Raw genomic sequence first — 26,223 nt, forward strand, 5'->3', positions numbered from 1 at the left:
TCTGGCGCTTTTGGAACGGGCGCCGCTGGAACTGTTGCTGCTGTTGCTGTCCAGCCTGTCGACCTTGCCCTCTACTTTGCGCCCCGTACCGTCTCTGGAACGAGCGGAAGGTCTTTTTCTGTTCCTTAGGCGTTTCCAACCCGACAGCCGTAAGGGTTTCCGCCTCCGCCTTCATGCGGGCCATCTCCTCGTCCACATGTTTTCCAAAGAGGGTCTCGCCAGAAAAGGGTAGGTTGGCAACTCTCTGCTGCGCCTCGGGCTTCAAGGATGTCAGACACAGCCAGGCGTGGCGCCTCTGGTTGACCCCATGGCAGTATCCGTGGGCTGCCAAGAGGGAGGAATCCGCAGCCGAGCTAATTACCTGGTTGGAGACCATCAGTCCCTCATTAAGGATTTCTTGGAAATCCTCCCTGTTATCCCGGGAAGGAGTTCCACGAACCGTGGGAGGGACTCCCATTGAGACCGATCGTAACGTCCCAACAAGGCTGAGGCACTCGCGGCCTTCACTGACGTGGAGGTCGTCAAGCAGACCTTCCTGCCTGCCGAATCCAGCCAGCGGCTCTCGTTGTCAGGAGGCACTGTCGATGACGGGGTCGTGGCGTGCTGTTTCCTCACCGCCGTCACAATCACGGAGTCTGGCACAGGATCCAAGCGAAGAAACGCTGGGTCAGAGTGAGGGTCCCTATATTTCTTCTGCAGCCTGGAAGGCGCGGATTTCGTAGCCGCAGTGGTGAGGAAGAGCTCCATGGCGGGTTCCACTAGCCCTGGCACCAACGGCAACAAAGGGCGAGATGAACAAGTTACTTACCTTCGGTAACGCTTTTTCTGGTAGATACTATATCTGCCTGTGGATTCCTCACCTTGAACATATCCCCTTGCGTCAGCAACATTCCGAAATTCTTTTTGTAGCTTCGCGCCGACGTGGACTCGGACGTCACAGAGGCACGGCATCGCTCGCGACTCCGCTGACGTCACCGACGCCTACAATAGGCCCACGCCGGCGTGATGACATCAGATCCGCCCTTTTTTCCGTGCCTTCGAGGCACACGGACGGACCGATGACAATAGACATATACACAGCATACGTAGTATAGAAATCAACACACACAGCGTGAAGCAAATGCAATAAAACATTTGAAATAAACAACTCCTTGACAATAAAATAAATACATTACAGAAACTCTGGTATAGAAGAGTGGACAACGGGGAGGCGGGTGGGTCAGTGAGGAATTCACAGGCAGATATAGTATCTACCAGAAAAAGCGTTACCGAAGGTAAGTAACTTGTTCTTCTGATAGATACATCTGCCGTGTGGATTCCTCACCTTGTGAATAGAGTCCCACAGCAGTCCCCACTCCCGGAGGAGGGAGTCCACTCTGCTATACCAGGAAATCTTGGAGGACAGAGCGCGCGAAGTGGCCGTCCCTCCTCACCTCGGTATCCAAGCAGTAGTGCTTCGCGAAAGTGTGGAGGGAGGCCCAAGTCGCGGCCCTGCAAATGTCCTCAACAGGTACACCTCTAGACAAAGCAGAAGTTTCAGACTTCGCTCTAGTTGAATGAGCTCTAATACCCTCAGGAGGGTCCTTACCCGCCAGAGAATAGCAAATCTTGATGCACAAAATTATCCATCTGGAAAGTGTGCGCTTGTGCACCGCTCTGCCCTTCTTGCAGCCAGCAAAACCCACGAAGAGCTGATCGTCAATACGATAGTCTTTAGTCCTATCAAGATAGAAACTAACAGCCCTCTTTGGGTCCAAGCGATGAAGCCTCTCCTCCTCCTTGGAAGGGTTTGGGGGAGGATAGAAGGTAGGAAGGGTAATGGACTGTCCTAGATGGAAGGGAGTTACCACCTTAGGCAGAAAAGCAGCCCTGGTCCTGAGAACCATTCTTTCAGCATGAATGGATAAGAATGGGGGCTTGGAACTAAGAGCTTGAAGCTCACTCACCCTCCTTGCCGAGGTGATTGCAACCAAGAAGACCGTTTTAAAAGAAAGAAGCCTCAAGGGACACCTGTGCAAGGGTTCGAAGGGAGAACCCATCAAATAGGTCAACACAAGATTCAAATCCCAATGAGGAACAATAAAAGGAGTAGGAGGGAACCTATTTGTGAGGCCCTTCAAAAATCTCAAAACCACAGGAGATTTGAAGAGGGAAGGCTGATCAGGCAAACCGAGAAATGCCGACAGCGCTGAAAGATAACCCTTCACTGTCGCAACGGCAAGACCCTGTTGCGCCAGAGAAGGGGCAAACTGGAGAACATCAGACAAATGGGCTCTCAAAGGGTCTATAGATTTCTCTCCACACCAAGTGACAAATTTTGACCACCTATAAGAATAGATGGACTTAGTGGAGTCACGCCTGGCTGACAAGATGATATCCACCGCATCAGGCGGGAGAGAAAAAGAACTCAGGTTGCCCCGTTCAATCTCCAGGCATGAAGGTGTAAGGTCTGGAGGTGGGGGTGTAGAACCTGCCCCTCCATCTGAGAGAGGAGGTCTGCCCTGTGAGGCAGACGGAGCGGCGGGTGAGAGGAGAGGTGGAGAAGGTCTGAGTACCACACCCTTCTTGGCCAATCCGGGGCGATCAATATGACTTGGGCCCGGTCTTGGCGAATTTTCCTCAGAACCCGAGGAATCAAAGGTATGGGAGGAAACGCGTAAAGGAGTAGTGAGTTCCAACTCAACTGAAACGCGTCCCCCAAGGCTCCTTGCATCGGATACTGGAGACTGCAGAATGACAGGCAGTGAGCATTCTCGCGAGTGGAGAACAGGTCCACCCGAGGAGTCCCCCACATCTGAAAGATGTCGTGAACCACCTCCGGGTGAAGCCTCCACTCGTGGTCAGCAGAGAATTGCCGACTGAGAATGTCTGCACGAACGTTCTGAACCCCGGCCAGATTTGCCATCAGACAAATCTGATGGTCCTGAACCCAGGACCAGAGACGTAGAGCCTCTCTGCAGAGACACTGCGACCCCACTCCTCCCTGCTTGTTGATGTACCACATCGCGGTCGTGTTGTCCGTGAGGACTTGAATCGACCGACCGCGAAGGGAAGGGAAGGAAGGCCTTGAGTGCCAGACGTATTGCCCGTAATTCCAGAAGGTTGATATGAAGCAACCTTTCCTCTGGAGACCAAAGACCCTTGACCTCCAGGTCCCCCAGATGAGCACCCCCCCCTAGAGTGGATGCAGCCGTTATTACCGTGGCCACCGATGGAGGAAGTTGAAAAGGCTTTCCTTGCGACAGATTGCCTTCCACGCTCCACCAAGACAGATCCGCTGCAGTTTCTCTGGAGATCCTCACTGACTCCCTGAGATCTCCGTTGTGCTGATACCACTGCCTGCGGAGGCACCACTGGAGTGCCCTCATGTGCCAGCGTGCATGGTTGACCAATAGAATACAAGAAGCCATCAGACCGAGCAGGCGAAGAACCTTCAGAACTGGAACGACCGCTCCATTGTAGAACAAAGGAATCATTTCCTGTATGTCGCGGATCCTTTGAGGAGGAGGGAATGCACGACATACAGTTGTGTCCAGTACAGCACCTATGAACAGGTTGCGCTGGGAGGGCACCAGGTGAGACTTGGGTACATTTATCGAAAAACCCAACCTGTGTAACAACTGAGTTGTCTCTTGCAGATGATGGAGCACCTTCTCTGGCGACTCCGCTTTGATCAGCCAGTCGTCCAGATACGGGAACACATGTATCCCTGACCTCCTGAGATGTGCTGCCACCACCGCCATCACCTTGGTGAAGACTCGAGGCGCAGTAGTAAGTCCAAACGGAAGGACCGCAAACTGGTAATGCTGCGACCCAACCGTAAAACGGAGATACTTTCTGTGCGACTTCAAGATGGGAATATGAAAATACGCATCCTGCAAGTCGATCAACACCATCCAATCTTCTTCCAACAGCGCTTGAAGAACCTGTGCAAGAGTGAGCATCTTGAACTTTTCCTGTTTCAGGTAAAAGTTCAAGATCCTGAGATCCAGAATTGGCCGGAGCCTGCCATCCTTTTTGGGGATCAGGAAGTACGGGGAGTAGCATCCCTGACCCCTCTCCTGCTCCGGAACCACCTCTATCGCACCTTTTCGAAACAAAGCCAGGACTTCTTCCTGCAGAAGAAGTAGATGGTCCTCCGAACAAAAACCTTGGCAAGGAGGGTAATTGGGAGGGAACTCCTGGAAAGGAAGTGCATACCCATTCTCCACAAGATTGAGAACCCAAAGATCCGATGTAATCAATTCCCAATCTTGTAGAAAATGGGTAAGCCGGACCCCCACTGGGCCCACATGATCCAGAATGGTGGATCTAGGGCTGCTTTGCTGCTGTGGCTGGGGGCTGGGATGGAGAAGAGGAGGAAACATTACGGCCCGAGCTCGGGCTCTTTGTTTGCCTCTATAAGCTCTGTATAAAGTGTTCTGCTGCTGCTGTGGCTGCTGTTGGGTAGATCTATAGTTTCGAAAAGAAGATCTGCCAAATCCTCTTGAGCGTCTTGCAAAAGTGCCCCTGGTCTGAAGGCCCAAAGACTTGGCTGTTGCTCTGCTATCTTTAAAGCGTTCCAACGCAGTGTCTGCCTTCTTCCCAAACAATCCAGATCCGTCAAAAGGAAGATCAATCAGCGCAGCTTGGACATCAGTGAAAAACTCACTAGATTTAAGCCATGCGGCTCTCCTTGTCGCAACAGAAGAACCCATGATCCTTGCCACAGAATCAGTCGTGTCCAATCCACTTTGGATAACCTGTCTTGCTGCAGCTTGAGTATCAGAAATAACTTCTTGAAAGTCTTTCCTATTCTCTTCAGGCATCTTGGGCACCAATTGCTTCACAGTGTCCATAAGAGCATGGATATAACGTCCTATTAAGCAGGTTGCATTTGTGGATTTTAAAGCCATACTGGCAGATGAAAAGACCTTCTTAGCAGCCTGATCGTGCTTTCTAGACTCCTTTTCCGCTGGAACCTGCGGAAACGCACCAGTAGACCTCTTGGAACAGGCAGCCTGCACTACCAAACTCTCCGGTAGAGGATGAGATGTTAAAAACTCTGGGTCCTCAGGAGCTGCTCTATACCTCCTAGCCACAGCTCTAGATACAGCAGGAGCAGATACAGGATTTTTCCAAATTTCTAAAATTGGCTCCTTTAAGGCATCATTAAAAGGTAGTAAAGGTTCAATCACTGAAGGAGAGTGAAGGACCTCTGTAAGCAGATTAGATTTAAACTCTGCAGATGGTAGAGAAATGTTCAATAAATTTGCAGCTTTCTTTATCACCACATGATAAGGTGCCACATCTTTTGAGGGTTCATTAGAAACAGAAACAAGGTCCCATTCAGGTGACAGTTCAAGGCCACTAGCTACAGATAGGTCCTCAAAAGGGTCCTCAGAATCATGAAGCTCGCCTTCCTCAAGATTTTCTTCTCTATATCTCTCCTCATCCATCCATCTTTGGGCTTCACACCTAGATCTTATCTTCACATTCGAAGCCCTCGGATCCGCAATTGACTCAGACGGAGCCGGAGCCGGCGTCGAACCCGACGTCGGACGAGGAAGAGATTCACGACGTCGTTCAGGGTTCGGCATCATAGTTGATGGAACTGGAGTCGAAGGAATCGGAGTCATCGAACTCGGCGTCGATGGCTTCGGTGTCGAAGGCCTCGCCGGAGTCGGATAATGCCAATGCGGCACCGGAGCCGGCATAAAAGGCATAAAGGGCGCAGGTGCATAGGAATGAGGAATACCCAAACCATATGCCATAGGACCAGTAGGAGCCCCAGAGGGATACATAGCCCTTGAATAAATTCCGAACATCGCATTCAGGAATTGCGAAGGGTCTTGACCTGGAGCTGGGAAGGCTGGGTATGAACCCCCAGGTTGCTCTTGAGGACGTGGAGTCGAAACGACGTCGACCTCTTCTTCAGGTTGGTGTACCGGAGTCGTACTACCTTCTGGCATCCGAGCTCCACCCTCACCAACCTCCTCCTCCTCCTCCTCACCTTCATCCTCCCGACCTGAAGGATGTGATGGGTCCGGAGATGGAGCACACTTCCGCTTCGGTGAACTCGGAGAGTCCGCATGCGATGCTTCAACCTCGACATCGGGATCCTCCGAAGCCGACGAAACCACCTTCTCAACCAGTTTCACTTGTGACTTCGGTTTGGAACCCGACTCCTTCCTCGATCGATGTCGGGATTCATGGGTTCTCTTCTTATGCTTCTTTCTAGAAGACCTCGAAGCATGCGCTGATGACGAATCCGATCGCGACCTCGATCGAGATCTTGACTTCGAACGACGAGTTCGCGATCTTGATTTTTTCTTTTCTTTTCCTCCTTTAAACTTAGCAACCAGAAGTTTCGCTTCTCTCTCTCGGAGGGCCTTCGGTGTCATCTTCTTGCAAGATTGGCAGTCCTCGACGTCGTGGTCGGAGCTTAGACACCACAAACAGCATTCATGCGGATCTGTAATGGACATTACTCTGTTACATTCTCCGCAAGCTTTAAATCCAGTCTTCTTCGAAGTCATGATGAAAACAAGAAGACAAAGACACTAGAAGTTTAGATAGTAACAAAGTTACAGTAAAAGCTACAGACGATCCCAGAAAACCGTTAGCGTCGACGACGCGGAAAAAAGGGAACTGATGTCATCACGCCGGCGTGGGCCTATTGTAGGCGTCTGGGACGTCAGCGGAGTCGCGAGCAATGCCGTGCCTCTGTGACGTCCGAGTCCACGTCGGCGCGAAGCTACAAAAAGAATTTCCGAATGTTGCTGACGCAAGGGGATATTCACAAGGTGAGGAATCCACACGGCAGATGTATCTATCAGAAAACTGCTTCTTGTGCAGAGTCTCGAAAATTATGGAAGTCAATGGCGCGGGCACCGTGAGCGTGATGCCCAGCTTAGCTGCCCCTCGCAGCAACACCTCCTGGAAGGAGACAATGTCGTCTATTGGAGACACCCTCGTCCGACAGGGTAGGTGAATAGTCCCTGGCATGGGATGAATCCGTGTGGCGGGATCTTGACCGGTCCCTCCTATGGCGCCGTCTGGACCTCGTAGAAGAGCGACAGAGACTCCTGGACCTATCCCTCCATCTGGAGCGAGATCTCGACCTCCGTGGCCTTGGACGGTCCACGAGCCGGAGAGGAGGGCACTGTGGAGGCCAAAACGGGAGCCTAGGTTGTGGAGGCCCAGTAGGCGTCGTCGGAAGATGTGGCAACGAGATTGACCTTGGCGGAGGTGGTGGTGGAGGACGATGAGGAGGTGGAGGAGGAGGGGGATGAGGAGGATGATGAGGGGGATGAGGCGGTGGAGGTGTCGGAGTACGCGGAGGAGGGTCCTCGGGTAACGGAGGAGGTGTAGGCGACCTTGGCTTGGAGGGCGAGTAGACTTGAGTACTCAGAGCCCGGAGACTTTCCCACTCCTTTTCTTCGCCTGACCAGAAGGGGGCGACCTCGAGGCTGTACCCCTCGTAGACTAGCGACGGCGCCACCGCAACCGTGGACTCGCAGAAGCAGAGGACTGAGTCCTGGCTTTAGAAGGCCTCCTGGAAGACAATGACTTCCTCCTCGACGCTGAGTGTCGCCTCAACTTCGACGGTCGTCGCCTCGACATTCGTAGCCTCGACGTCGAAGATCGTCCCCTCGACGGCGACCTCCTCGACGTCGCTGATCTTTGTCTCGACGTCGAGTCGACGGTGACCGGCGGTGTCGCCTCGACGGCGAGCGTCGTCTTGACCCCTCTCGACGTCGATGATGGCTCGACGACGAATCAGTTCTCGACGTCGACCTCGTCTGAGGCCTCGACGTCAATCCCCTAGACGTCGAAGGCGCTTCGACCCAGAGCCCTGGGAAGACAGGGAACAGACTGTGGTCATTCCTTTCGACGCTGACGTCAAGGCTATCGACGCCAACGTTTTCTGGCCTTCTCCTTACTGGGGAGCCCCCCCAGAGGCCGGCGCACGGGCAGAGGAAGAGGCCCCTTCATATGCAGACCCACCTTGACCTTGCTGCCTTCTTTGCTCCAAGCCTTGGAGCCTGGTCTTTTCTCTGTCCTTCAGGGTTCTCTTGGGGAACTGCAGGCAGATCTCACACTCCTCAGGGACAGGATACACACCCTGTGTGGATCTGATTTTGCCTTCTTCCTGGCACACTCAGGACATTTATCAAATAAGGCAGGCATATTTGACAAAAGAGCAGCCAAATCACCAGAAAAACTCCAGGAAAGAGAAGAAGCAAAAATACGTCGAGTGAACACGCTCTAACACTTTAAACGTGCACAAATTCTAGAAAAACCCCCAAAAAGGGAGAGCTCAATGCTCCAGGGTCCTGCTAGCAGGAGCTGGAAAAAAGAACTGAAAGTGGAGGGATTTGCTGTGCATTCTGGGATACCAAGAGAATTCTGGAAAGTTTCCTTAAAGGCACGGTATCCCTTTTTAAACCACATAATGGCAGCATATGGGGGGCTTGTCTGTCCTGTCCTTCCTCTATCATTCCAAGGATTTGGTGAAGGGGGAAGTTTCTCTATGGGTGAAACTTGGCAGACTGTGCGGAATATGATATTGGTGGAATGTCCTTTGCATTTCTAGTTGAAGTACTGGACAGTGTAGCCTTGCATGTATAGGCTGCATTATTTGTCTTTAATTCTCTCTTAAGTGTCTATGCAGGACTGCACAGAAGACAGCTTAAGAGATTATTTTTGATTGCTCTGGGGTCCCGGCACATGAGCGGGACTATTCACTAGATTATGACTATACACAGAGATCCCCTACTACAGAACCAATGCTATAAAAAAGCCTAAGGAAGCGCCACGGTTATGCTAGCAAGTCTAGAAACCACACAAACACCTGAATGATAATGAAAGAAATGCATGCACTCTAGCAACAGCAGAAACAGTTCACACCAAAGTTTGGAGGAAGCATTCAATTAGTAAACAAGGTTCATTTATTTGTGGCTTTTCTGCACAGATGTGGTGATACCTGTTGATGTGATTCGACCTTTGCCCTCCTTTTCTGACTCAATGATACGCAGACCTCGCTCCACATAGCTCTGGAAGAACTGCGAGGAGTTTCTCAAGAAGGGCTCGATGTCAGTGTCTGAGTATTTCTTCTTGTACTCATAGAGCTCAGCAAGGCCCTGTGGATAAACAACAACTCTATGTCTGAGACACTGAAATTGAATGCATTTACTAGACTGACTTCCCTTCCCACCACTGCATGTAGGCCCCTACGTGCATAAAGTGCTTACCTCTTTGGTATTCTCTTTGGAGCCAATCTTCTTAAATATTTCTGCTAAAAGGTCACTGACTTTTGCCTTGGAGGCCTTTTCATCCTAGAAAGAAAACACATAATGTATGTTAATGGTAAGAGGTATAGCAGTAAATAGGCTACCTTGCAGTTCATGTAGTTTAAGCAGGACGGGAATACTTTGGCAAACATAACATTGGGTACAATCTAGAGCTAAAAAAGTAAAAGGCAGCAAATCTCAATTCTTTCATGCCTTTTACACAGCATTACTTATGCAAGATTCCTGCAGCTTTTAAGTCCATAACAGTCAATACGGTCGGCCTTCAAAATGGAGTCATTGCTTCCTAGTGCAACAGTATGGCAATGTCCACCAATGAATGAATGAATGAAATGGCTTTTACATAGTGCATGGCTACTCGGGAGCATCCCAGCGCTGACACCGGAACTAGAAGCGCGGACACCTTGGGGGAAAAGCCAGGTTTTTAACTGTTTTCTGAAGGTGAGGTGGTTGGGCTCCCTAAGAAGGTCCAGCGGAAGTGTTTTAAAGTCTGGCGGCGCTGTATGAAAAAAGCCAGCCGCCGCTTCTGGCCTTCTTGATCCTAGAGACCACTGCTACGTGGAGCTCGTCAGAGCGAAGTTTTCTATTCGCCCTGTAGGGGCGGATCATGGCTTATTGATGAGGTGCGCTCCCTTCCAGAGACTTATGGACAACACAGAGGGCCTTTAAGATAATTCTCTCTAGCACCGAGAGCCAGTGGAGGGAGCATAATGCAGGCCTTGCTGAACAACGATTGGGGGTCCCTGTCAGCCGTCTCGCTGCACAATTTTGTACGACCTGCAGTTTAACGACCACTGATTTCGGTGTCCCTAGGGAGAGGACCTTGCCATAGTCTATCCTTGAAAAAATGAATGCCTGGATCAACAGTTTTTTTTGCTGGAAATGGTAAGAGGGGGAGGACTTTATGGGTCATTCTGGGCAAGTCATAACATAAGGCAGCCGCCTTCCAGGCCTGTACTTTAAAAGTAAGGTCTTTGTCTAGCCAGATTCCCAGACATTTTATCTCTGTTTTTAGGCTGGCACCGGGCACATACTAGCCGGCCACATAGTGCTTGCTTTAAAGCTTAGAGGGTCGCAGAGAATCATAAGCTCTGGTTTTACAACATTAAGTTTTAGGTGAAACAGACTCATCCACTTAGCATCTTCCTCAAGGCAGCCATGGAGATTATTGCAAGACCGGTCGAGGGGACTCAATGCGACAACCAGCTGTGTATCGGCGTATGTTACTATATGAATTCCGAAGGGGGATACAATATCCACCAACCGGGCGATATAGACATTAAAAAGAGTAGGACTCAAGGCTGAACCCTGAGGAACTCGGCACTGTAAAGGAATAGGATTTGAGGTGGTCTCTTCAAGGAAAGATTGTAGCCATAGTAGGGGTGTGCTATTCACTCCTGAGGCGGTGAACCAGGGTATCTAAGGCCACGCTCAAGCTGAGGAGGATTATAACTGATGACCCCCCCCCCCCCCCCCCCGAGTCAAGAATCTTTCTAGATACTTCCACTACTGCTAGTAAGGCACTTTCAGTACCTTGGCAAGGGCGAATGCTCGTTTGGGAGGGGTGGGGCAAATCATTGGATTCTAGCAACAGTATTTTAAAATCAGTAACACATTAAAAATAGCACCAGTATATTTATAAACAACAGCAGCAATGATTATGTTAAAAACAGAAGATAACAAAAGCAAAAATGATCGAGCTTCCGCGAGGGTAAATGCTTCTAGTTAGTTACAATGAATAGTACTGCAGCAGGTCCTAGGACATTCTGGTCAAAATATGTGATTATGTTAGCTGTAAGAAACCATGAATTAAGTCAAGTAACACACTCCTCTCTAAATCTCCTCTTGCATCATTAACACACAAGTTACTTACCTTCGGTAACGATATATCTGTAAGAAACAGTAGTTAGTATCAGACTGGATCCGGAAATTTTTGCGTAGCAGTACCCCTGCACATATGTAGCCTGCGGCTCTGTGTCCGTCGTCGGCGCCGTGATGACGTCGGAGTACTTAGACGCCGCCCTCGCGCGCTGACGTCAGTTCTTATACACAGCTTTTCCGTGCCAGAAACGCAGAGCCATGATAAAAACCAACAATGGTGCCATGAAACTAGGGCCCTGAAAGGGATGACCGTAACCCTAGATATCGGTTCGCAGAACGGGGAGGATGGGTGGGTCGGTAAGGAATCTAATACCAACTACTGTTTCTTACAGATATATCGTTACCGAAGGTAAGTAACTTGTGCATCTGAAAGAAACCGGTTAGTATTAGATTCCTTACCTTAGAATAGATACCCCAGCAATACCAACCCCGGTGGTGGGTCTGCAAACCACTAATCACACCAGACATCCCGGAGAACGGAACGGCCGAAAAAGCCATCTCTCCGGACTTGGCTGTCCAGGCAGTAGTGTCTTGCGAACGTGTGCAGCGAGGCCCACGTAGCTGCCTGACAGATGTCCTGCAAGGGGACTCCCCGGCCCAGGGCAGTAGAAGCCGCCGTGGCCCGAGTGGAATGGGCCCTCAGCCCAACAGAAGGCTCCTTTTTAGCCAAGGCGTAGCATGCCTTGATGCACAACACAACCCACTGAGAGATGGTCCGTTTGTGCACCGCCCGTCCCTTCTTCCCGTCCACGTAACCAACAAAGAGTTGGTCATCCACCAGGAACGGACGTGTGCGATCAAGGTAGAAGGAGAGCGCACGTTTTGGGTCCAGACGGTGGAGCCTCTCTTCCTCTTTCGAGGGATGCGGAGGTGGAGGTGGAAAGAAGGTGGGCAAGGTGATGGACTGCCCGATGTGGAAGGCTGTAACTACCTTGGGCAGGAAAGAGGGGCGTGTGCGCAACACAACCTTGTCCGGATGGACAGAAAGGAAAGGAGGTTTAGAAGAGAGGGCCTGGAGCTCACTCACTCTCCTGGCAGAGGCTATGGCAACCAGTAATGCAGTCTTAAGGGTAAGAAGACGAAGAGGACAGTTATGAAGTGGCAAGAAGGGAGCACACATCAGAAAAGTGAGAACAAGGTTCAAGTCCCACTGAGGCATCATAAAAGGAACAGGAGGGAACATATGAGTGATGCCTTTCAAGAACCTATTTACAACTGGGGACTTGAACAAAGAGGGCTGATCAGGGAGTCTTAAGGCGGCGGAAATGGCAGAAAGGTAGCCCTTGATAGTGCCCAGAACAGAGCCCTGCTGGGCAAGAGAGAGAAGAAAGAGAACCTCAGAAAGAGGGGCAGAGAGTGGATAAACAGCCTTTGCTGTGCACCATGCCACAAATCAGTTCCATCTGCAGGCGTATACCGATTTTGTGGAGGGACGCCAGGCTGCCAGATAACATCACAGACTTCAGGAGGCATGTCAAATGGCCTCAACTGTCGCCGCTCAATCTCCACGCATGTAGGTGGAGACTGGACAGGTTCGGGTGGAGGACCGTCCCCTGCTGCTGCGACAGAAGGTCCTCCTGAAGAGGCAGACGAATCGGGGGTTCGACTGACACGCTGAGTAGCTCAGGATACCAGTATCTTCGTGCCCAGCCTGGAGCCACAAGGATGACTTGTGCCCTGTCGCGCCTGATCTTCTTCAGCACTCTGGGTAGAAGTGGTATAGTCGGAAAGGCGTACAACAGACCGCAGCTCCACTCGCGACGAAAAGAGTCTCCGAGCGAGTGCCGCCTTTGAAATTCCAACGCGCAGAACTGATGACATTGCGCGTTCGCTTCTGTGGCGAATAGATCTAACCAAGGCTCTCCCCACTGCTGGAAGAGGCCTTGCGCCATGTCCGAGTTCAGACGCCATTCGTGATCCATCATGCACCGAAGGCTGAGTTTGTCCGCCCTGGGGTTCAGGGAACCTTCCAGGTGTTGAACCACCAGGGTCACACCCTGATGTTCCAGCCACTGCCAGAGACGCAGAGCCTCCTGGCATAGGGTCCATGACCCCACCCCGCCCTCTTCATTGCAGTACCACATGACGGTGGTGTTATCCGTGAACACCTGCACTACACTCCCCCGGACAGAGGGGAGGAATGCCTTCAGTGCAAGCCGGATCTCCCGCAGCTCCAGAAGGTTGATGTGGAGCCGGGACTCCGCCGGAGACCATAGGCCTCTGATCTCCGCCTCTCTCATTTGGCCTCCCCAGCCCCGGAGAGACGCGTCCGTCACAACTACGTGCTCCGGTTGGGGAAGGGAGAGGGAATCTGCTGCTGACCCAATTGCGGTCCTCGAGCCACCACTGCAACTGTCTTGCAGTGCCCAACGAGATCAAGACATGGTCGTACAAGTTGCCCTGATGCTGGGCCCACTGTAACTTCAGGTCCCACTGCAGAGCCCGCATCCGCCACCTGGCGTGATGCACCAGAAGGATGCAGGAGGCTATCAGCCTCAGACGCCGCAGCGTCAAGCTCACCGAGACTCGGGATAACGGCTGAAAGATCGGAATCAGAGCCTGAATATCCCGAACCCGCTGTTCGGAAGGATAAACCCGAAACTGCGCCGAGTCCAGAACCGCTACGATGAAGAGGAGCTTCTGAGAGGGGCACAGGTGCGACTTCGGCACATTGATGGAGAACCCCCGCTGGTACAGGAGGTCGGCCATAGTCTGGAGGTGGCTGACTGTCTGGGGCGAGCCCGCCTTCAAGAACCAGTCGTCGAGGTAGGGGAAGACTGAAACCCCTAACCTGTGCAGATGAGCTGCGACCACTGCCATCACTTTCGTGAACACCCGTGGGGCGCTGGTAAGGCCGAAGGGGAGCGCGGTAAACTGAAAGTGCTTGTGGCCTACCGTGAATTGCAGGTAGCGCCGGTGGGCAGGCAGGATGGGGATGTGGAAATAGGCATCCTGCAAGTCCAATGCTACCATCCAGTCTTGTGGGTCACGGGCAGCTAAGACCTGAGCCAAAGTCAGCATCTTGAACTTCTCCTTCCGGAGGAAGCCGTTGACATTCCTGAGGTCCAAGATAGGGCGTATGCCCCCTTTGCCCTTCTTGGGAACCAGAAAGTAGTGGGATTAGCTACCACACCGTACTTCTGGCTCAGGAACACGCTCGATGGCCCCCTTGGCCAAGAAAGCCGTAACCTCCTCCTGCAGAAGTTGCAAGAGATTTCCCCCGACACGCGGTGGCACTGCGTTGGCATGGCTGGAGGGGTCGCCTCAAAGAGGAGGGAGTAGCCCCTTCGGACGATTTGCAGCACCCACCTGTTCGAAGTGATGGTGCGCCAGTGGAGGAGGTGATGGCGAACCCTGCCCCCCACTGGTGTCAAATGGGCCTGAAAGCTCGGACTAGGAGGGCTGTGAGGCTGATGCTGCAGGGGTGGATGTGGACTGGCCTTGCCACTGTCCCCGGGCACCGCCATGGCGGTTACCACGTCCGCCGCCGCGCTGGATGGTAGTCTGCGGCCCATGCAGGACGTGTGGGGGCGCCCCTTCCTTGGCCATGAAAGGAGCGAAAGGCAGTCTGCTGCGGACGCGGGGCCGACAGGCCGTAGCCCTGGAGTCCTTGAAGCGTTCCAGCGCATGATCTGCCTTGCCACCAAAGAGGTGGCTGCCATCAAACGGCATGTTCATGATGGTGTTCTGGACATCGCCGAAAAGTTGGAGGACCTCAACCAGGCGTGGCGTCGAACCGCCACTGTCGTGGACATCGCTCTGCCCAGTAAGTCCGTGGTATCCAGCCCACATCTGATGGAATACCGTGCCGCGTCTCTTCCCTCCGCGAGGGCTTGAGCGAGTTTTGCCAGGGCCCCTTCCGGGCACTCAGGCAGCACGGCCGCATCCGTATCCCACAGAGAGTGGGTATAATGGCTTAAGAGGCAAGCGGTGTTAACTGACCGCAGTCCGCAGCTAAGGGACAAGAACAGTTTCTTCCCAAACTGTTCGTACCTCTTGGATTCCCGATCTGGGAGAGCAGTCGGGAATGCGGATTGGGAAGTGGAGACCTGGATAACCAGGCTCTCGGGGGTGGGGTGGGAGGACAGGAAGCTAGGGTCACCCGGAGCTGGGCGGTGGCACCGGGCGATGTGCCTATCTACAGGAGGGCCTGTAGCAGGCCTGGACCAAGTGCCCAACAGGACGTCCATGAGAGCCTCATTAAACGGCAGCAAAGGCTCCGGAGAGCCAGCCGGCGGTCTAACTACCTCAGTGAGGATATTAGGCCTCACAGTAGCGTCGGGGAGCGCAAGCGCCAAGGCTTTGGCTGCCCGCGTCAGCACCACACTATAAGCTGCCCCTTCCTCCGTAGCCACGGTAGCAGGTCGGGGGGAGGTGTCCAGACCACTGGCCTCCCCTAGCTCCTCTGTCCAGTTCTGAAAAGACTGACACTCACGTGCCAGAGGGTCCTCAGACCCCTCCCAACCCTCCTCGTACTCCATTTCCTGGTAGGCAGGGTCAAAGGATGGAGCCGGATCGTAGAAGAACAAGTCTTCAGCCGGTGCCAAAAGCGGCATCGAGCGATGCCGGATCTGGAGCGAAGGAGGGATTGGGGGCGATGTCATCCGGGGGCGACACCCTGGGGGGTCGGCGCTGGCGGAGGAGTCGTGAGGTCGACCATCGGCGACCCGGATCCAGACCTGGATCCAGCAGGGCCTGGCGGTGTCGGGACCGAAGTAGACGGCCCGCCAGGGTCCCTAGTCGGGGCTGTGGGGCCCAAAGGCGCCCAGACAACCCTCGACGGAGGAAAGTGAGTCTTCATGACCACAAGGAAGTCTCCTGCGGCGTCGCGTCAAGCCCAGGGACCGGCGGGTGTGGGGCTGGCTGCGACGCCTGAGGCTCCGGCAGAGCCGCACGGGCGGTGTCGCCGAACCCCCGGCCTCATCGTGCGATCGTCGGGGGGAGTCAGAAGAGCGGTGTCGCTGCTTCGACTTCTTACGCCTCTTACCCGAGGACTTGGAGCCCGACGAGTGTTGACGACTCGACGAGCTGTGATGACTCCAGCCCCGCGACCTCCTGGACCGGGACCTCAAACGGCGCGGGGCCGACTGCCGGGGCTCGAGGCGCTTACGGGACCGCTCCCGCCTAGCCTTCGATGTCAAGGCCCGTTAGTCGGGGCACGACTTGTCATCGTGGTCGAGCCTCAGGCAACGTAGGCACCGGCGATGGGGGTCGGTAACCAACATCAGTGGGTCGCAGTCGGAGCAGGGCTTGAACCCAGGCATCCCTACCGGCACCTGCAGAGTCGTTCGACTCGCAAAACAGATCAAAAAGATTAAAAAAGTTTAGTAAAAAAGTGACTAAGGGTACAACTTTTTCCGGATCGGCGCTTGCTGGCGTGGAAAAAAGAAGAACAGGCGTCAGCGCGCGAGGGCGGCGTCTAAGTACTCTGACGATGTCATCACGGCGCCCACGACTGACACGGAGCTGCGGACAAGGCCTACCGACGCGCAGGGGTACTGCTACGCAAACATTTCCGGATCCAGTCTGACGCCTGGGGATATTCTAAGGTAAGGAATCTAATACTAACCTGTTTCTTTCAGTTCATTGTGTACAGTGTGTGAGAAAGTGGCTCTCTATATACTGGACCAAAGTAAGGCACAGTGTGTATAAAGTCAGAAACCGGTCCCCGGAAGCTTGTTTCCGGTCCAGGGAAGGCATGGCTTGGCAGTTCGGGCTGGACTGTTCCCATGAGGCACAGGGTCAGACTGATTTGCATATGGCCATGTCTGAACTGGGGTGGCAGAGTGGGCTAAAGAACGGTGATGGATTAAACCCAGATCAGTTGACTGGGGGTGAGTGCTTGTATTGTCAACACTCCGTCCATCACCACCTTTGGTTTTGCTTAGAGTCCACAAACCCCAGAGGTATAATGAATATGCTACTTACCAGTATGCATCTGTTCTTGGCATGTAGGGCTGCTAACATTCATATCTTTTGCATCTTTTGCATAGATCGCCGCCTAGTGTTGGGTCCGGATGATCGCACATTGTTGTCCTGGAAGAGTCTTCGAAGTATCCTGAGATAGGTGGCTCCTCCCCTGGACTACAGTGCGCATGGGCATCGGCTCCATCCCCAGATTGTTTTTAGCCATTGTGGCAGAGATGGAGTGAAAAGTGTAAAGGATGTCCATGCTAATGATTGAATGCAAGAGTATGTCTGCAGCTGCGACAGGCACCGGGGAAGAGGGTGGGCGATATGAATGTTAGCAGCCCTACATGCCAAGAACAGATGCATACTGGTAAGTAGCATATTCAGTTCGAGGCATGTGGGCTGCTAAATTCATATCTTTTGCATCGAATATATAGCAGTCCCTCCATTAGCGGCGGTTGCCCGTGCCAGCTGCAGAAACCTGAAAAAGTGTCTTGAGAACAGCCTGTCCAACAGCTGCTTGCTGCTTGGAATGCACATCAACACAGTAGGGTTTTGTAAAGGTATGTGGTGTAACCCATGTGGCTGCTCTGCAAATGTCTTCTAAAGGAATGTTCCCCAGGAAAGCCATGGATGCCCCCAATTTGCGTGTCGAGTGCGCCCTTGGGGGTATTGTTAAGGTACGTTTAGCCTTTTGATAGCAGATCTGGATGCACTTAACAATCCATCTGGCTATTCCTGCTTTGGAAATAGGGTTGCCCTTGTGCTGTGGCGAGAAGGCAACAAAAAGTTGTTTTGTTTTCCTAAAGTGTTGTGTCCTGTCAATATAGTACATCAACGCCCTCCTAACGTCCAAAGTATGGAGCATTCTTTCCGCCACCGTTTGTGGGTTTTGGAAGAATGCAGGCAAGTCAATAGTTTGGTTGAGATGAAACTGTGACACCACCTTCGGAAGGAATTTGGGGTTAGTACGTAGTACCACCCTATTTGGATGAATTTGTATGAATGGCTCTTGGATTGTGAGCGCTTGCAGCTCACTGACACGTCTCAGTGAAGTGATAGCAATAAGGAAAGCCACTTTCCATGTTAGGAACTGGAGTTCACACGAGTGCAGTGGCTCAAAAGGTGGTCCCATCAGCCTGGTGAGGACCACATTGAGGTTCCACACCGGAGCTGGCGGTGTTCTTGGGGGAATGACTCATTTCAGACCTTCAAGGAAGGCTTTAATGGCAGGCACTCTGAAGACAGAGAGATGTTGCCTGTTCTGAAGATAAGCTGCTATGGCGGATAGATGTATCCGAATGGAAGTGTAGGCTAGATTGCACTTGTAAAGATGTAACAGATAGCAAATGATGTTAGGGATAGATGCATCTAGCGGGTTTATGTTATTGGCTGTACAGTGAAGGACGAAACGCTTCCATTTTGCAGCATAGCATGCTCTGGTAGTCGGCTTCCTTGCCTCCTTGATGATGTCCATGCATTCTGGAGGTAGGTGAAGGTAGCCAAACTCTAGGACTTCAGGAGCCAGATCGCCAGGTTGAGCTGTTGCGGATCTGGATGCTGAATGTCTCCATGGTTCTGCGTCAAAAGCCTGGGCGTTAGGCGCAGCCTTTGATGCGGCACCACTGAGAGTTACAGAAACGTGGTGTACCATGCTTGGCGTGCCCACGTTGGAGCAACTAGGATGAGTGTCATCGAGTGCTGCCTTAGCTTTCTTGCCACCAGCGGTATCAGAGGTGCTGGTGGAAAAGCGTACGTAAATTTGCCTGACCAGTTCATCCATATCGCATTCCCCTGCGACTGTGGGTGAGGGAACCTGGCGGCAAAGTGTTGGCATTTTGCGTTTTCGTTTGTGGCAAACAGGTCTATCTCCGGATGACCCCACTGCTGGAAGTACGGGCGGAGTACTGATGGATGTATCTCCCACTCGTGCATTTGATGGCTGTATCTGCTGAGCAGATCCGCCATCTGATTGTCCTTGCCCGGGAGGTGTTCTGCCATGAGGAAAATGTTCCTCTGAATGGCCCACTTCCACATGCTCTGAGCCAGATGAGACCGCTGCGGCGAGTGGGTGCCTCCCTGCTTTTGAATGTAGTACATCGCTGTCATGTTGTCCGTCCGGACTAACACTACCTTGTTGCACAGATGTACATTGAAGGACTTGAGCGCCATGAAGATTGCCATCAGTTCCAGATAGTTGATGTGCATCTTCTGTTGCTGCGTCGTCCATAGTCCCTGCACTGTGTAAGTGAGCAGATGAGCTCCCCATCCCTGGAGAGATGCGTCCGTTGTCAGGATAATCTGTGGCACTGGCTCTTGGAACAGTCGGCCCTTGCAAAGGTTGTGTGGATTCCACCAATGCAGAGAGTTGTACGCCCGACTGGTAACCAACACTAGGTCTGTCATTTGTCCCTGAGCCTGTGTCCACTGATTTGCTAAGCACTCCTGGAGCGGACGCATATGTAACCGTGCGTGAGGGACTATGAAGATGCAGGAGGCCATCATGCCAATCAACTGCATGAACACGCTCGCTGTGGTCTGAACCTTTGGATTAGAGACTGCATGCTGTCTATCCTGACCTTGTTTGGCTGAGCCATGGCCGTCAGGGTATTTATCGTCGCACCCAGAAACTGCCGCACATGTGCTGGTTGAAGGTGCGACTTTGGGTAGTTCAGCGAGAAGCCCAGATTGTGAAGGAGGTGAATGGTAGTCGACATGTCCGCGGCGCACTGTTGTTCCGACTTGGCTTGAACGAGCCAGTCGTCTAGGTAGGGGTAGACATGGATGTTCTGCCTCCTGAGGTGCGCCGCTACCGTCGCCAGACACTTGGTAAACACTCTGGGGGCGGTGGTCACTCCGAAGGGCAGGACTTTGAACTGATAATGCCTGCCTTGGATAGTGAACCTGAGATACTTTCTGTGGGCCGGGTGTAGTGGTATGTGGAAATAAGCATCCTTGAGGTCTAAGGTTGCTAAGAAGTCTCCTTGGTTCAGCAAGGGAAGAATCTGTTGCAGTGTAAGCATATGGAAATGTTCTGATAGTATATACAGGTTGAGGGGGCGCAGATCTAGAATGGGTCTGAGAGATCCGTCCTTCTTTGGAATAAGGAAGTACAGGGAATAGACCCCTGTGCCTTCCTCCTCCACTGGCACGAGCTCGATTGCGCCTTTTTGCAGCATCACCACTACTTCTTGCTGCAATAAGTGCAAGTGCTCTGCGGACATAGGCCGTTGCCTTGGTGGAATGTTGGGTGGAGTGGACTTTAACTCTAGACAATAACCGTACTGGACAAGTTGTCTTACCCACCTGTCTGTAGTGATGTTTGTCCAGACTGGCAGGAACTGCTGGAGTCTCCCCCCGACAGGTGTTAAATGGTCGGGGGGCAGTGACAGAGAGTCACTGTTTGTTTGGGGCAGAGGAACGGGAGTTGTTGTTTCCTCTGCCACGTCCTCTGGTGCGGTTTCCTCGATAACCCCCTTTATTCTGCTTGGGGTACGAGGACTGTGCTCCACCTCTAGTGAACTGTGATTGTTGACCCATCTGTCCTCGGGTGACTCCACGTGCACCTGAGCGACGAAAAGTGTTGCCCCGGAATTGTTGTGACTGAAGGGCCCCCATAGACTTCGCTGTTTCGTTGTCTTTCTTAATCTTTTCGAGGGTGGTGTCAACATCAGGACCAAACAGTCTATCAGGATTGACGGGCTGGTTGAGTATGGTCGTTTGAATGTCTGGTTTAAACCCTGATATGCGTAGCCACGCTTGTCGTCTTAGCATGACGCTAGTGTGAATAGCCCTAGCTGCTGTGTCTGCGGCATCAAGTGCACACTTTATTGCTGCGTTGGAGATGAGTTTTCCCTCCTCTATAAGCAGTTTGGTACCCTCTTGAAACTGCGTAGGCAGGTGTTGTAAAAGTTGCTCTAGGGTGTCATAATGCGCCCTATCATAACGTGCCAATAGCGCCTGTGTGTTCGCAATACGCCAGAAATTGGCAGCCTGCGCAGCTACTCTTTTGCCCCCTGCTTCAAGCACTTTAGACTCCTTGTCTGGGGGAGGAGCTTCACCCGTTGTCTGGGAGTTTGCCCGTTTGCGGGCATTTGCGACTACAAGAGAGTCTAGTGGCAACTGTCCCCGAATGTATGCAGGGTCTGCAGGTGCTGGTCTGTATTTCTTCTCGATGCGTGGATTGACCACTCTCGCTCTGGTAGGCTCTTTAAAGATTTCCGCAGCATGCTTAAGGACACCTTTGAGCATAGGAAGTGTCTTGACTGTCCTTTCAGAGACTGAAAAAGTGTCAAATAGAAAATCTTCCTCCACTGGGTCAGCATGCATGTCCACATCAGGATTAGCAGCTGCCCGTTCAATGAGTGCATGAAATCCTGCAGAGTCCTCTGTTGGGGATGCACGTGCACTGAAAGGCTGTGGGTCTTGCCCCACATGTTGGATTCCCTGGTCACCTATGTCGTCATAGGAATCCTGTTGTGCATCGGGGTCATTGATGGGGAAAGTGTACTGGTCATCTTGTCCATATTCCTCTCCCCCAGAGTGGTCGGGGGAAGGTGTTGGACTCCTTCTAGGAGGAGGCTGGATAGGTTCAACCAGGGCTGGAACGTCCTGTGCAGGCCTTTCCTTCTTCAGTGGGATAACATAGGAGTCCACTGGTTGGGAAGTGATCTTCCGCTTATAAAGGGTCAACTTGCCCGTGTCCGCGTCGATAAAACGCTCAGAATCGTCTCCTGAGTCGAGTTGTCGACCCAATAGTCCAGTAGACGTGGAAGAGTCCGATGTCTTTGGCGCCGTCTTTGGAGCAAAGGCCTTTGGGGCCTCCTTCGGCGGCAGAATGAATAGAAGCTTGCCAGCAGGCTTCGCAGGCATGTCCATCGGCTTCTGGTGCGACGGCGCCGGAGCCGACGTCGCAGTGGCCTTATCCCGAATTCTTTGGAGTGAAGTAGCGATGAGAGATGCGTCACTCACAGCGGCACTTGGCGCCGACGAGGAGGCCCCCACCTTGCCTTCGGTTCCGACGTCCTGTGGTCCCGTTTGAGTCTTAGACGTCGATGCTGCATCCGTAGACACAGAGTCTTTGGACCTATGTGTTGAGCTTCCGCCCTTCGATCCGTGGGATTTTGCAGACTCCGTCTCAACCATGCGTCCGACTAACGGCGTCCCAGTCGGCACTGAATGTTTGTCGCTGACTTTTGTGGACTTTGCCGGCGTTGCCCCGGTCGACCCGTGCCGGACGACCTTCTTAGAGGACGCCTCCCCCGCCGATGACTTCGGCACTGTCGAGTCGACAGTTTTCTTCGACTTCTGTGGACCGGAGGCCGACGGAGCCGATGAGGTAGCAGGCTTTGGTGTTTTTGGTGGAACGACCGCCATCTTAGGTGCACTCGAAACCGGAAGTTTCGGTTTCGATTCGGCCATTTTAGGCGTAGTCGATACCGATGCTTTCAGTTTCGGTTTCGATACGGGCTGCGTAGCAAGTATGTCCGTGGACGTGCCTGAAGGCGGGGCCGTGGCTTGCGGTGCAGGGTCTTGGGTAAGGCCGAGTGGCGATCACGTGACCCGAGCCTGATCCGTGTAACTTTCGGGGCATAGCTCATCCCCTGAGCTATCTTCCGCGGCCCCATAAACTTCTTAGTCGTCCCCTACCTCGTCGACGTATTCAAGGTCTTGATCCATGACCCCGTCGTTTTCTTTGGGTTCGGCCTCGACCTCCGTCGCGGGTGGTGAGATTTCAAGATGATGGCTTAGGCCCTCTTCTTCCGGGTTGCCGAAGATGTTATCTGGTGCCAGGGCCGCCTGCCGGGCCTCGAGGCTGACCGCGCGCCGAAGCTTGAGCGTCTTCTTCGACCTGAATCTGGAGCAGGCCATGCAGTTCTCCTCGTTATGGTCTGGCGAGAGGCATTTATTACAGACCGGGTGCACGTCGATATGTGGGTATTTGGACCCACAGACGGGACAGTATTTAAACGGGCTCCGCTCCATGTTGAAAAGTCGTGGTCTTGCTGCGATGAGAAGGCCTCGATGTCCGAAGAGTGATACGACTCCGCAGATTCCGACTCAAAGAGACGGAAGAACTCGAGACCGTACGCAAACAATACCGACGTAATGAAACGAAGGCCTTTTGGCCTTAAAGAAGTGAGTTTTCTCGGTTCCGACAGAGAGACGTCGAGACCGCATCCGAACCCAATGGCGGAAAAAAACAATCTGGGGATGGAGCCGATGCCCATGCGCACTGTAGTCCAGGGGAGGAGCCACCTATCTCAGGATACTTCGAAGACTCTTCCAGGACAACAATGTGCGATCATCCGGACCCAACACTAGGCGGCGATCTATGCAAAAGATGCAAAAGATATGAATTTAGCAGCCCACATGCCTCGAACCAGAGGTTACATTCAGGGCGGACCTTACTCTCTACAGTGGTAGCTTGGTCGAGCAGTAAGGCAATACCAGAGGACAGTGTAAAGCATTTGTTGTACACACTCAGTCAGCAAAAGGTTTCACACACTCAAGAACTGAACTTCAGGCCAATTGTTTTTATATCAAAAGATATAGTGGTTTTATTTTTAGAACCAACAGGTATCAAAATATACTTTTCTCAATAGGAGTGATCTCAGGTAAGTACTTTGCAGAAAGGCAATAAACTTTGTACATGCAATAGGTACAGGGGTTGCAGTAGGCAACACAATTCTAAACACGAAACGCATTGGCTGTGTGCCGCTTTGTCAAAGATTACCTGAATAAAAGAAAGAAATTTTACTGGATTAAAAGAGCGTGTGTCTAATTTCAACGAGTACACCTTCCATCTTCCTATGAACATAACAATTCTAAACACAATTTAACATTGAGCTCAATGGGGTTTTCTACATAAAAGCAGTTGATTACGTTATAGATTACTTTTCTAACTCCAGGACTAGATCCTAGATTCAGTCCTGGGGTCAAAGCTGAAAACAGTTTAGTAAAAACGTTTTAGTTATTGCAATGATTTTTAAAGAATATAAAAGCATTTCAAAAGTTGACACTTAGAAACGTTTCAGCGAAAAACTAGCAAGGTTATCCAATGGAAGGAAATTCAAGTCACAGGTAAAGTAGGTTCTCATTACTTTTGTAATCCAGGACTGGACTCCTAGGTTCAGTACTGGGGTAAGTAATTACGTTTCAGTAGTTGGTACGATTTGTAAGGAATATTTGTAATTTTCAAAAGTAGACAGAAGAAATTTTACAGAAAAACAATCAATGGTTTCCTATGGACGAAATTTAGATTACTTGCAAACACGGTTGTGATTACTTTTGTGGTTCAGTACTGGGCTACAAAGTACAGTACTGGCTTCTCTCCTGATCACAGGTGAGTAATTCGAAATTCATTATTCAGCTGATTGTAGATGAATATTTTAAAGTTTCAAAACTTCACACTTATAAGATTTTTTGAGTCAAACCAGTAAATGTTATCCTATGGCAGGAAAGTGAGTCATCGGTTTTCAGGTGAGTACTCAACTGGTGAAGTTAAGGTTCCGAGCATAGACTCAGAGGTCCCCCAGGGTCAGGTAGGTACAGTTGGTTCACCCGCAGCGGCACAGGGGCAGCCGAGTGCAGAGGTAGTTCGGCCCAATGTGGGCAGGGGGCCTTCGGTTGGTGGCTGCTGGCTAGTAGGCCACGAGGCTGTGGGAGCTGGGCTCCTGGTCACTTGCTCAGGGCAAATGGGGAAGTAGGATAGGGCAAAGGTTGCACTGCCAGAGGCACTCAGGCGGCTGGGTGCAGGGTGCTTTTGAGCCATCGGGAGCTCAATGTTATTCAATGGAGAGCTTGAAAAGGGAACAAAGGCTGCAGGTTCAGGGACGGAGGATCTTCTGGAATGACTAACACTTTGAGGGGTAAGTTGGGATCTTGGAGGATAGGTAGGCACCCAGGAGTTGGGCACAGGGGGCCGAGGGGCACCGGGTACAGGGGTGTCTCTTGAAGTCGGGAAATCTTACCTCAGAGGGGTCCTTTGTCCCGAGGCTGCAGGCGTCGAGGAGGGTCCTTGGGCACTGGATTCCGAGTCAGAATCGCCAGGGGGACGTCCTCAGGGTCTTGATTCACCCCAGCACAGGCCAGGCTTGGCGGGTGCAGAGTGGGCAGGGTTCGCGGTTTCGGGCTGATGCCAGGGCTTGTTACTTGCTTGGAGCAGTACCACTGTACGTGGGAGACCCAGGTAGTCAGAGCCACAAGGCAGTCGGGTCCTCTGGGGTTTTTGAGGCTGCTGACCACTGGAGAGGCCAGGGTTTAGCAGGAGCAGGTTCGAGGGTAGGTAGGCCGGTAGGGCTGGGGCCAAATCAGTTGATGTCTTCCTCTTTTCAGCAGCTGCACGGCATGTCTTGTTTCATGTTCTTCTTTCTTGTTTCGGAATCTGGATCTGTGGAAGAAGGTTCAGGGTGCCCCTAAATACTAAATTTAGGGGCGTTGCAGGGAGGGTAAGGGCAGGGACCAATGGGTCCCTGTCCTGGGGTGGGTACACCCCCTAGCCTGTTCCTCTCCTGTGGGAGGGGGTAGGAGCCTAGCAGTGATTGGGCAGGGCTCACCATCTTCAAGATCGCGGGAGCCCGGGGTAGATGCATCACCTCGCCTCTCCCACCTGAGGGGTGGAGTTGGCACAGGCTGGCACACCCCCTTTCTGAAGTAGGGTTTCCCGCCAGTCTTCCTGCCAGAGTGGGGGTCAGAACTGGTGGGGGCCAGTTGCTGAGTACAGCAAATGGTCTGGAGAAGTCACAGAGGCAGAATACCTTTGAAGCTTCCCCCTGCTCATCCTGTGGGAGGAGGCTTGGCACCTCGTCCCAGGATGTGCATTGTTGCAGGCCCAGGAGAGCGGGGGGCTCTCCATCCAGGGGTCCAGCAACATGTCTGCTGTTGGCAGCCTAGGCAGACTCTCAGACAAGACGTGGATTGTAGGTTCGGGTTTTGGAGGGCATCTCTAAGATGCCCTCTGTAGTGCATTTTACATTAAATCCCACACTGGCATCAGTTGGGGTTTAATGTGCTGAGAAATTTGATACCAAACTTGTCAGTCTTCAGTGTAGCCATTATGGTGCTGTGGAGTTCGTAAATGACAACCTCCCAGCACCATATACTCTTAATGGCATCACTGCACTTACAGTGCCCAGGA

General features: G+C 52.3%; 1 protein-coding gene across 6 annotated transcripts in view; it reads right to left on the bottom strand.

Annotated features, from left to right (window-relative positions):
- CKAP5 (cytoskeleton associated protein 5) overlaps positions 1-26,223 on the bottom strand; it is a 722,261-nt gene that overhangs the window by 49,027 nt on the left and 647,011 nt on the right. For all 6 annotated transcript variants that reach the window (XM_078684427.1, XM_078684424.1, XM_078684429.1 and 3 more), the window contains 2 exons: positions 9,237-9,320; positions 8,969-9,125 (listed from right to left, as the gene is read on the bottom strand). In XM_078684427.1, coding sequence (XP_078540553.1) covers positions 8,969-9,125; positions 9,237-9,320 — 241 coding nt within the window. The remainder of the gene's footprint in view (positions 1-8,968; positions 9,126-9,236; positions 9,321-26,223) is intronic.

Source organism: Lissotriton helveticus, chromosome 3_2 (assembly GCF_964261635.1).
Source record: "Lissotriton helveticus chromosome 3_2, aLisHel1.1, whole genome shotgun sequence".
Lineage (NCBI taxonomy): Eukaryota > Metazoa > Chordata > Amphibia > Caudata > Salamandridae > Lissotriton > Lissotriton helveticus.